The sequence below is a fragment of the Suncus etruscus genome, chromosome 11, assembly GCF_024139225.1.
Source record: "Suncus etruscus isolate mSunEtr1 chromosome 11, mSunEtr1.pri.cur, whole genome shotgun sequence".
In the NCBI taxonomy this organism is placed as follows: domain Eukaryota; kingdom Metazoa; phylum Chordata; class Mammalia; order Eulipotyphla; family Soricidae; genus Suncus; species Suncus etruscus.
Window position 1 is genome coordinate 51,568,499 of NC_064858.1, and position 12,907 is coordinate 51,581,405.

Consider the following 12,907-nt stretch of genomic DNA (forward strand, 5'->3'; position numbering starts at 1 on the left):
GTGGAAGAATGGCCACATGTTTGAAGTCAGAGAGAATAGATGCACATGCTTTGGGATTATTTCTGAGGCCTTTGAGTCCGGTTCCTGGTTTGCAAATTGCATTTGGTGGAGTTAACTATTGTTTCTTGGTTTCCTCTTCAGAAAAAAACTTTTTCTAAACTAAGGTCCAGGTAAGTTCTTTCGGGTTACTATGTGCTTTCGAAGACCTATCCTTGGAACCAACTGCCACAATCCATTTGTTTTCAGTCAAGTATGTATCGGCCTCAGCAACAAGAGGCCAGAATCAGGGAACTTAACTGTCCCATTCCCAAACTAACCCCATCAAAAATGCACCCGAAAAACTCCCTGGCACATAGTAGGCAGATTTGAAATCCAATGAAACACCACCAGCGGGGGAAATCCTGCTCTAGGAAGGGAGACCCCCAGGCTGCAGCCTCCAGTTCCCGCGCTGGCCTGGCGCCTAGCCCAGCCCCTCCTACCCCGCGGCGCCTTGGGACCCGCTCAGGGCGGGACTTCCGGCCGCCGAAGTTTAACAGTCCCAGCGGGAGCCGGAAGCGCGGCGCTGGAGCGGGCAGCGCTGTGGCCCCCGGTGTGCCGCGGCCCAGAGGTGAGCTTCCGGCGGGCCGGGGGTCAAAGGGCAGCCGCTGGCCGTGACCGGGCACTTTCCCGACCTCGGCCAGGGTCGGAGGTCCCTGGGGTCCCGCGCGCTTGCCCGGTGGACGCTCGGGACGGTTCCCGGGCCGGGGGGCGGCGGCGGCGCGCTGGGCGCGGGAGTGTCGGGAAGCCCAGGAGCAGCGGCCGAGCCGGGCGGGGCCCGCGCTTCTCCGCCGGGGCTGGGGTGCGAGCCTGTCGCGCCGCGGTCACGTTGGCGGCTGCTCCACAGCCCCCCAACCCCTTGATTTATTTTCTCCGCTTCCCCGGGGCCCTCCATGACAAGCCCGAGGAGCCCATCTCTGTCTGTCTGTCTGTCTGTCTGTCTGTCTGTCTGTCTGTCTGTCTGTCTGTCTCTTTCTCGTGTAGGGAGGAATGAAAGTTGCAAGAAGTTTGGCGCTTCAGCAAACTGTTGCGCCGTGTTCACCGCTCCTCTCCGCGCCTGCGTTCTGTCCCGCCATCTGTTGTCAAAGCTGCTGCTGCTGATGTCCTGGGCCCTGCCCTTCCCCTTCCCGAGCTCGGTTCTCCCCGAACAAGCCTCCCCCACCCCCATATCCCGTCCCTGTGGTCGAGCCTTGCCCCGCAGTCCGAGGTGGAAACTGACGTCCCTGTCTGTGCCTGGGGAAGCAGATTGCTGGGAGGGACCATTTTCTGAATCCTGGCTTCAGGATCCTCTTTCTAATGGCCCAGTCGTTGCCTAAGAGCTTTGGACTGTGCACACTTGCTGCACTCAGAGAGATGGTCCCACATTTGTTACTAAGCCTCTCCAAAGGGCTCTTGGTATCACACATGCGAAGGTGTCAAATTCATGCACTCTCTTGTCTGCATTTTCCTTGCGCCAGTGGCAAAGACTTTTCTCTAAGGAGAAAAGTTTTATCTGATGGCTTGTCCAGAGCCCATACCTCTAGCTGTTCCCAGAGTTTTAGCTGTTTTGGGTTAGTTTGGTGGCCACAGTAGGAGGGATAAAGCTCTAAGGCTTTAGTTGGGGTCAGGGGGTTATTGGGTTTCGGCCCAGTTATAGCCTTTTTGGAAATACATGTAATGTCTATTTTGAAGTCTTTTGAGAATCAGCGGTCCCTATAATTTATCATGCCTTTAATTTACTTTCTGAACAGGGTACACATGGCAGTGAGGCTTTGCTCATCACTTCTTGTGCTGTGTTCGTGACCTTTCCACACTAGGAAAATGTGTGTTTATAGCACACCTTTTCCTGTGTATTTTGAGCATTTTTCTTTTGGAGTTACAGTGCATTTTAAAGGCCCTGCTACTGCAGTTGCCCGGTCTTGTCTTCCAGACTCCCTTGATTGCCAGAATTAGATGTTTTATATGTAAATATATAGTGAACAAATGATATGAGCAGGGGTATTGTGGATCAGGTATCAGTAAAAGAATGTAGTTTTATGTTTTTGGCCATTTGAAATTTTGTGGGGAGAACTGGTCAGATTTTGATTACAGGACTGGAAGAATGGATGAGGATGTTACCAGCCAACATTATTTGTGAAGTGTGGGCTGTGTGCCAGGACCTTTCACATCTCTAGAATTCAGATCTCTAGTATTCACCATTCTTAGGTTCTTTGTGCATATTAGAAGAGGCAGATATGAGAATTGGAATTGTAGGATATGTTATTGAAAAAGAACAAAAACCCCAAACACTCCCAGGATAACAGTAGGATATAGGGCAGTTGGCATGGGGCTGCTTTAGTGTGGCTAAGAAAAGGAGGAGGGGCCGGAGAGATAGCATGGAGGTAAGACGTTTGCCTTTCATGCCTGAGGTCATCGGTTCGAATCCCGGCATCCCATATGGTCCCCCGTGCCTGCCAGGAGCAATTTCTGAACCTGGAGCCAGGAATAACCCCTGAGCATTGCCGGGTGTGACCCAAAATCCACAAAAAAAAAAAAAAAAAAAAAAAAAAGGAGGAGACAAATGAGTGAAGACCAGAAGGAAGAAACTTTAAAGAAACTGAGGAAAGAACCATTCATGTGTTAAGACTTGAAGGCGAGAAAGAAGATCCTTGTAAAGAGGCAGGATTTCATTGTTGTTGCTTTGGAAAACCATTGAGAGAGTCATGGAGAGGTTACAATCTGCTATATATTTTATTTTTAATGTTGAGGGCCACACACAGCTGTGCTCCGGATATTAGATAGTGGTTTGGGAGTTGGGCAGTGGTGTTCATGGGATGGTTCTGGAACTCCCACATGCCAGTGAAACCCACTCCCAACTTTAGACACTGGTGAATGAATATACTGCCTTCCACTAAAGTGGATGGCTAGAACCACTTGTTGAAGGTTAGATGCACTGCTTTATTATTATAATCATTATTGTTTTTCTTAATTGTTCCAAAACAATGTTTTCTACCCTTTGTAGGTGAAGCCATGCAGGAAGACCTCAGATTTGCTTCATCAGGAGATGATATTAAAATATGGGATGCTTCATCTTTGACATTGCTGGATAAATTCAATCCCCACATATCACCCCGTGGAATTAGCTCACTGTGCTGGAGCAGCAATAGTATCCTTTCTTTTAAAAAAAAAAAAAGAAAAAGAAAAATTAGTTTGCTAAGTTGGGCTGTTACTATCAGGGGAACTTTTGCATATGACCCAGAATGGAAACACATTTTTCATAATTGTGAAGAATAGATAAAACAAAGAATACATTATGAAAGCATACTTTTAATTCTCTGTTGCTTTCATTTAAAAACATTTTGTTGAAATCCACTATGTTAAAAAATAAAAACACTATATGTGGGCTTTATATATATATATATATATATACACACACACATACATACATACACATACATATATATATATATATATATATATATATATAATTTATTAGAGCCAGAATTTTGTTATCAACAATTTGTACTTAAATCAGTTAGAATCAGGTAGGTGATATGTAAGGAACTGAAGACTTTTTAAATGAATTTTTACATCTACATTTGATAATTTGTGGACCTGGCCTGGTCTGAAAGACAATTTAGGGGCTAGAGAGATAGTATAATGGGTAGAGTATTTTCCTTGTACATAGCCAGTCCCTGTCATCCAGATGATCTCCTAGGCTCATCAGAAATAATTTCTCTGCCCACATCAGTAATAACTCCTGAGTACCCTGGATATGGCCCCCAAACAAAGAATGAAATCAAACAAACAAAAAAAAAGACAACTTTAATTGGCAAAAGCAGAGATTGATGGAGGTTAAAATTGTATTCAACCTTACTCAAGTATTCTTTGTATTTCTTGTCCATTTTGTGATGTAAATAGTCACTTTTTCCAAAATTGTCAGTTTGAATTTTTTTTAAGCTTCTGTTAATGTTTATACTTTCCCTGTCTTAGTAAATACTGAATGTGGATAAATTAATGAGGGCACAACATAGGAATATCATTTCTCAACCCAGGACAAGTGATGTTTTAGGACAGGTAATTCTTTTAATCTGGGTGCTTGTGCCGCTTGCTTACTTTGTTGTGACAACTAAAAATGTCTTCAGAATTCTCATATGCCACCTGAGGTCCAGAAACAGCCTTATTTGAATACTCTGCTAAGAACAAAGTGCTCATCAACTGTAATGTGCTCTGGGCATTGTTCTGGAGGAACTCAACTCTTAAGAAAAGTTATGTTCTGACTCCTGTGATCTTAAATTCTGCTTTCTAAAGGTAAAACCTTTCTGGTTATCATATATTTTTTTCCTTGGGTCACAACCTGTGGTGCTTAGGGACTATACCCAACTTGGTTGTCCAAGCAGAACATCTTCCTGAATCTGAAAGCTATAAAATGTGACTAATACATAAGCAGAAAGTTTTCATGTTCCTCCTAGTTATTCTTATTAATGCCTAACAAAATGATGAATTTTCTTATTGCATTCAGTTGATTCATTCATCATGAAGAGTTTGATTCAGTTAGTATGATTTCCAGAGTGGTGTCAATAGTGAAAATGCTTTGTTTTCTTTTTTTGGTGGTGCTCAGGTGTTACTCCTGGCAATGTGTTCAAAAATTACTCCTGGCAAGGGGCCGGAGTGATAGCACCGTGGTAGGGAGTTTGCTTTGCACGCAGACAACCGGGAGGGACCCAGATCCAATCCCCGGCATTCCATATGGTCCCCTGAGCCTGCCAGGAGCAATTTCTGAGCACATAGCCTGGAGTAACCCTTGAGTGCTGCTGGGTGTCTCCCCCCCAAACAAAACAAAACAAAACAAAATTACTCCTGGTGATTAGGGATTGAACCCAGGTTGGCTGTATGCCAGGTAAACGCCCTACTTGCTGTGCTGTCACTTCATCCCCATTAGTGAAGTTTTATGAAGATTAGTTTTCTGGTTTGGGGGTCCTCATTTTCTAATGACTTCTAACGCTATCAGGAAAATGAAAGGACTGTCTTTATCATCCTATTATATTTTTCAGTCTCTTTCCCTCTCTATTCTAAGGAGAAAATTGGTAGAATACCCTTCCTCCCAAAAAAGGAAAATGATTTGTTTAGTGCTATAATATCTTGAGGATGGAGAGAATGTATAAATTATGTACCAAGATTAAAAAAAAAAAGATTTCTAGGTGATAGTTGATTGATTTTATTTTTCTGAGAAGCAGAAAATAAGCCAACTAAATTTATGAGCCTTTACTCTCACCAATTAAATATAATTACCAAAAAAAAAATCAAGCCAACTATTCCAAATCTATACTTTGTAAAAAAGCAAGGCCCTAACTGTATTACTATAAAATTCACATAATAACTTGGACATATAATTAACTGATCATGGTTGGTAGAATACCCTTCCTCCCAAAAAAGGAAAATGATTTTATAGTAATACAGTTAGGGCCTTGCTTTTTTACAAAGTATAGATTTGGAATAGTTGGCTTGATTTTTTTTTTTTTTGTAATTATGTTTAATTGGTGAGAGTAGAGGCTCATAAATTTAGTTGGCTTATTTTCTGCTTCTCAGAAAAATAAAATCAATCAACTATCCCTAGAAATCTTTTTTTTTTTTTAACCCACAAAGTTCCCTCTTTTGTACCCAGGACTAGAGGCTTCTGCCAGCCTGGATTGTTTTGTAACAGACAGGGTGGCAGGGACCAAGGGACTATGGTATTGTCTTTTGGAAGTTCTGCATTTGAGCTGAATTGAGTCTGCTATTAAAAAGCTTCAATTTAAAGTTCTGATGTTTTATTTCATAACTCTTGGTTTTAAAATGTATGTTTTGTGTTCACTGATTATTCTCATAATTTTAAATTACATTTCTAAATAATGTCTTTAATAATTCAAGATTCAATTTTAAGTGATGTAGATCAAATGTCAAGTCTTACTGTTAAAATAGAATTTTCCATAGCAAAGAGTTGCTAGTTGACACATTTATATTTCTTCCTTTCCCTATATATTCTTTACTAAAACCCAGTCTTGAAAAATTCAGGCTTTTTATTTTCAATGGAAAGTGAGGAGATTCATGTAGACACTCATTTCTTACCTTAAATTGGATCAAGCCCTGCATTAATAAATAACTATCTTGAACAGCTTTCATAGATGAAAAGACTGATTGATACTTGCTGATGTTGCTTTTATCATGCTCTCATTCTTGAAGGTTAAAATTAGACCTTTTGGCCTACTCTATGAAAATGGAGTAGTATTTCACATGGTTGAAATAGCTTTCAAGTAAGTGATTGCAGAGTCAGAAAGGACATTTCTTCCCTGCAGTAGTATACAGAGAATTAGTCTTAGTAATTAGTAATCTGAACCATTTTTGGGAGCCAATGTATAAAACTATTTTCATTTACTTGTCTCCTTTTAGTGTGCTTGCTTTTATCATCACAATTTTTATAACCAGGGCTAGTGCTCAGGATGCTCATGGTTTGTTTGATGTTGTTCCCTAACTCTTAATTTAGATAACTTTCTTGTGACAGCATCTTCCAGTGGTGACAAAATAGTGGTTTCAAATTGCAAGTGTAAACCTGTCCCTTTTTTAGAGCTTGGTGAAGGGGTAAGTGATTTTTTTAAATTAACTTTCAAATTAAAAAAAAAAAAAATCTTGTTTTTACTTGGATGGTAATTGCTTACTTTGTATGGCGTTTGCAGGTGAATATAAAGTGTTAAAGTATTAGTTGGAATTTCCTTACGATAAAGCAGCACTTAAATATGAGTTAGATACTGAAACATCTTTAGGTGATATGCTAGTGTATCCTAGGGCAGTAATGAGAGATCTAGTTGTCAAGTGAATACTGCTTTCTCCATCTCCCCTTTGTGGGAGGGCTCCCTGATACTGTTACGCTGTATTAGGAGCATGCACCACCAAACTCACTGGACTGACTTGAGGATATTGAGCTTGGACTCAAGACTGTCAGCTTCTGTGCAACCTAATATTATTGAAAGGTCTACCTAAACCTCTTCAAACTCTTCTGGAACAGGATGGCAGTTGTCAAAATGAAGTTTGGTTCCGGAGCATTTCAATGAAGCTTTCACTGCCTATTGTTTCCCTATTAGCCCCTCTGATTCCGGATATTGCTGAATATTCCAATATTCACTTCACTTCCAATCACATATACCTTGAAAGCAGGTTGTTTTTATTTACATATTAAATAATTAATTAGGGTTTTGGGGCCACAGCAGCAATGCTCAGGATTTACTCCTATCTTTGCACTCAGGAATTACATCTGGTGGTGCTCAAGTGACCATCTGGGATGCTGAGGATTGAACACTGGTCAGTTGGGTGCAGGGCAAGTACCTTACCCTCAGTACTATCACTTCAACCCCAGAAAGCTATCTCTTTTAAAAATAAGTTGCAACTGTCAAGAAAAATGAAGTTATGAAATTTTCCTATACAACGATGGACATGGAAACATGTCCATTTCACATAAATGAAATGAATCAGAGGGAGAAATACACAGAATAGTCTCACTCATCTGTAGGATTTAAGAAAAATAATAGATATTATGGTAATAATACCCAGAGACAATAGAGATGAGGTTTGAAAGGACCAGCCCATGGTATGAAGTTTACCACAAAGATTGATGAGTAAAGTTAGAGAAATAACTATACCAACAACTATCATGACAATGTCAGTGTGGGAGAAATAGAATTCCTTTCTTGAACACAGGCAGAGGGTGGGGGAGGAGGAAGAAGGGGGCATTGGTGATGGGAAGGTTGGACTGGTGAAGGGAGGTGCACTTTTTATGACTGAACCCCAACTACAAACATTTGTAATCATGGTGCTTAAATATGTTAATAAAAATGATAGTAACTAAAATAAAGAAAATAAATAAAATGTCAGCTGCCTGAAAAAAAGGCTAAAAATAAATAAATAAATAAATAAAAAACAAGGTCTTAAAAAATGTGGCCTTGAGGGTTTCTTGTGACAGATCTGCTATAAATCTTAAGGATGACCCTTTGAATATAATTTTCCTTTTTGATCTTGTAGCTGTCAGTATTTTATCCCTATCTGTGGGGTTCATCATTGTGATTAGGATGTGTCTTGGGGTGCTTTTCTTTGGGTCTCTTTTAGTTCATACTCTTTGGGCATGCAGAATTTATTTGTATGTACTCTAGCTCTGGGAGTTTCTCTGCAATGGTGTCCTTGGCTGTTGATTCTTTTGGGAATTTTCTGCTTGGGCCTCTAGGACTCCAGTGATTCTTATATTGTTTCTGTTGAGATTATCAATGACCTCTATTTTATTCTGTTCACATTTATTTTATTTTATTTTTTTATTTTTTGTTTTTTGGGCCACACCTGGTGACGCTCAGGGGTTACTCCTGGCTATGTGCTCAGAAATCGCTCCTGGCTTGGGGGACCATATGGAATGCCAGGGGATTGAACCCTGTGGTCCATCATAGGCTAGCACTTGCAAGGCAGATGCCTTATGCCCTGTACCACTGCTCCGGCCCCAGTCTGTTCACATTCTTTCAGGATTTCCTCCATTGTCTGATTGTTTTCTTAAGACTTTTTTCCAATCTCTTCTGTTGTATGGAGTTTTATGCTTCTCACTGATTTGGTCCTCAGCTGCTATCACTGGTGGAGAAGCTTTCCAGTGAAGTTTTCATTTTGCCTACCAAGTTTTTCAGACTTGTTATTTCAGTTTGGAATTTTCTGATTTCTATTTTCATATCTTCTTGATTCTTTTTTGTGGTTTGTTCAGCTTGATCCATATTTTCTTTGAATTCTATGAACATCCTCCATATTTCTTCTCTAAATTTCTTATCTGAAAGGCTAATTAAATGGTTGGGACTGTTCAAGTCACATAGTTGCCATCTTCATTCTCTATATATGCGTTTGGCCTGCATTCTTTCTCCATTATCACACTTGCATTATGGTGTTTTCTTTGTGTTGTGCTAGGGTTCATTGGCTAGGAGCAAAAATAACTTTTTAAAGTATAAAAAAAATCTAAGCTTGACATTTCTTATATTTGCATGTTGACAGTCTTTGCCTATCACTTTTCTCCCAGTTGAGATTCAAGAAAATACAATTTTCCAGCATGGGAAATTAAAATTCTAGCCCACTTCCTTTAGCTTTTTAAGGTGGAATTTTAATTCATCTTTTCTTTGATTTTTGTATTTTACCTCCACAGATTATAATGAGTAGAAAAGTCTATAACTTTGATTATTATTTAATGTAGAGTCGTGTTCTATGTCACTAGTTGTGTTTTTTAGTTTATTTTTCGTTTTAAAATTTACAAATTGTACCCATTGTTTGGTGTCTTGGGTACAGGTTTCCTGTAATGACCATATACTTTACATTAATTATTTAAGTTCATTAGCTCCATTAATAATATATTAACATAAAACTGTCTTCTCTCATCATGTAGGCCATCTGTACAATAGGTTTAGTTTTGAGTCCTTCAGAAAAAATTGTTTTTGATGATTAGGAAAGTTCCAAGTATTTCAGTATTAGGTGGATGTCATTTTTGTGTTTTATAGTTTTATATCAAAACTATTTTTGATACTTTGTAGCACATGGAAAAGCATAGTTTTAGAATGGTGCATACAAAGGAATTATAACCCCTCTACTGAAACAGTGATGTGATGTGCCTTTGACATTTTGTAACTGTTAGTAATTTTGACTGGGCTTGGGAAACCTGGTGGGCATGGAGGAAACCTGCAACCTTTTAAGAACCCGCTGCTCTTAAGCGAGGATGTTTTTGAGATGCATAGACTCACAAAGTAGTAGATCTAGTTTTTTATTTCTCATCTTTTGGATGAGGAAACAGGTATAGAAATATGAAATAGCTACTTAAACCTACTTACTAAATGGTTTTTACTAAATCTATGCTGTTCCTTTAGGAATTTATTTCTATTTTATTCCCCACAACAGTCAACTGGATGCAAGAACATTATATAACTATATGATGTGTCTACAGCACAAACTAGAGAGGAAAGTCATGCAGCTGTCTTCAGCTGGATACTTAGCATATAGTCATTAGTGACACACCAGAGAGATGACAGCCCTAGATACTTGGAAGACAAGGAGTGAGCTTTTGTGACTAAAAAAATTTGATAGCTTGTGTTTTTCACCATTTGTGCTTTACTACTTATTGACTTTTGATATGGGCCTTTTATGAAAATGACATTTTTTCCAAGAGACACAATAAAATAGCCATCCAAATACCTAGATTGTGGTAATGTATGCAGAAAATGAAATGCATTGAATGGGAAAGTTATTTTTGATGGCCAAAGGAGGTTTTCTGAGAAGTAACTTTCAAGTTGGTTTCTACTGACCCATAAAAAAAAGCCATATTTATGAAATCCGGGGAATTAAATTTTTAGGCAAAGGAGGATAATTGTATACAAGTTTTGAGGCAAATAAAGTGTGGAGATGTTTAAAAAATGGGAAAAGAAGGTCAGTGTGGTTTTAGGGTTAGTGGGTAAGGAAGTCAGTGATGAGCGATGAGCTTATAAGGTACCAGGCATAGTACTGCTCCAACCCTAGGAATTGGTTTTATTAAAGGGAGATGTTAAGAGCAAATGAGCCCTAAAGGAGATCCAAACTTGTTATTGTTGTTTAACTCCCACTGTCCCCTCTGTGCTATTATGCAAGAGAAGGCAGATCTGCTTGGTTTCCTTGAAGCCTTTTTAGAAACTCTTAAAAGCTGTTGTATCCTTATGGGAGATAAAGGGTTAATCTTTGAACAAGGTTGATATTGTTCATAGCATTTGATTTAATAAATATTTATCAAGTATTTATTTGGTCTTGGCTAAGATTTTAAAATCAAGCACAGAGTATTAAATAAAGATAACTTTTATTTTCTTAACAGCAAAAGCAGACATGTGTCAGTTTGAATTCTACTTCTATGTATTTGGTAAGCGGAGGCCTAAATAACACAGTTAATATTTGGGACTTAAAGTCAAAACGAGTTCATCGATCACTTAAGGTAAGGTAATTTTTAAAAATAATTGTACTTAAAACATTGTGATTTAAAAAGCCATTCATAGTTGTGTAAGGCAAGGTAGCTTTTTAAAGTCAACCAAAAAAGGATGCATTATGACATATTTAGAATAGTTGTTAAACATGTCTTTTACTTTTGAGCTCATGATAAAACAGATGATTTATGATTTATTTTTTGTTTTTGTTTTTTGGGCCACACCTAGTGACATTCAGGGGTTACTCCTGGCTATGCACTCAGAAATTGCTCTTGGCATGGGGGACCAGATAGGATGCTGGGGGATCGAACCGCTGTTTGTCCTAGGCTAGCGCAGGCAAGGCAAATGCCTTACTCCTGTGCCATTGCTCTGGCCCAAGATTTTTTTTTTTTTAATTGGGGCCACATCCCGTGATGCTCAGAGCCTGCTTCTGATTCTGTACTCATGAATGACTTCTGGTGGGTGTTGGGGATCATGAGATGGCTGGTATCGAACCTAGGCTGGCTGTATGCAAGACAAGTGGCCTACCTGCTGTCCTTACTGGGTAGCTTGGTCTCATGATGCCTTACAAGTAAACTCAGATTTGTTTGAGAAAATTAAGACGCTATTTAATCAGAACTCAGTTTCATCTTGTTTTTCTTCCATGTGTTATCAATGTATTTTATTGGTGTTTAAAATGAAAAGTGATTAGAAATTGCTGGTGGTACATTTCATTGACTATTGTCTCACATTGTGGGAACATTATTTACCTTGTCCAAACCTTCCTTACCACTTGGTGTGCTTCTTGCTTCTGTACTCAGCTTTCCTAATGACTTCAACGAGATTTTCTTTTTTCTTTATTTAAAGTTCAGTGCTTCCTTCGTTCACTTCACAATGATTTGAACTGCAAATTGTGCTAGTGGGAAATTTACTGATTGCTTTAGGATCCCATCTCTGCAGACTTCTTTCTATTAGAGACAGCACAGCTTATGGTACTTAGTAGGTGCTTAGTAAATGCTTCGTAGGTGACTTAGAGTGTAGTAAGGAAGATAAGTAAGTTGTTATGTAGTGGTAATAAGGAAGATAACCCATCCTCTTTACTAAAAGTCTTGGACCTTATATTGCCAGAGACCTCCAGGGCCAACTGGTGGTCCTGGCTGGGAGGCAGAGGTGGGGTGTGTTTAGTGCTAGGGTTCAAAATTGAGTTTCATACATGAAAAAAATAGCATAGTATTTCCCTGTCCCAGGGATTCCACTTTCTTACTTCCAACTCGGATTGATGCACTGACTAATCGTTCTCTCTCTTTAGTTTTTCCTCCTTAGACATCTCCCTGCCCCACCCAGGATAGTTACTATTTTTTTTATTTAGAAAAGGAATAGAAATACAAATAAGTCTCTCAATTCTTGACAGGCCATTTTTAAAAATTGTCATGTAGGGGCCGGAGAGATAGCATGGAGGTAAGGCGTTTGCCTTTCATGCAGGAGGTCATCGGTTCGAATCCCGGCGCCCCATATGGTCCCCCATGCCTGCCAGGAGCAATTTCTGAGCCTGGAGCCAGGAATAACCTCTGAGCACTGCCGGGTGTGACCCAAAAGCCAAAAAAAAAAAAAAAACATTGTCATGTAAACTGGAATATTACATATTTAAATATAGTTCAGCTTCAATTTGTTTGCTACTATTATTGCTATTATTGCATTGACATCACCAAATATCTAAATAAACAACAAACAAATTAGGATCACTTTTCTGTTCTCCTGCCATCTCGTAATTTGATGTTAGCAATAATCCTTGTGAGTTCAGTTGTAATTAGTCCTTCCCTCAATGTGGATGTGCCACTTTGATGATTGGAGATAGCCTGGTAAAGAGAAAGAAAATGAGTTTTGACCTGGAATTGAATCCTTACTCCCTACATATAGCAATTGTGTGAGCCTACATAGGTTTTTTATTT

At 39.3% G+C, this 12,907-nt stretch overlaps 1 protein-coding gene across 1 annotated transcript in view; it reads left to right on the forward strand.

Annotated features, from left to right (window-relative positions):
- Window positions 1-597: 597 nt before the first annotated feature.
- The window catches only part of NEDD1 (NEDD1 gamma-tubulin ring complex targeting factor), a 52,952-nt gene continuing 40,642 nt past the window's right edge, over window positions 598-12,907 (forward strand). Inside the window, exons 1-4 of the mRNA XM_049782809.1 lie at window positions 598-607; window positions 3,017-3,160; window positions 6,518-6,612; window positions 10,874-10,990. Coding sequence (XP_049638766.1) covers window positions 3,025-3,160; window positions 6,518-6,612; window positions 10,874-10,990 — 348 coding nt within the window. The 5' untranslated portion in view covers window positions 598-607; window positions 3,017-3,024. The remainder of the gene's footprint in view (window positions 608-3,016; window positions 3,161-6,517; window positions 6,613-10,873; window positions 10,991-12,907) is intronic.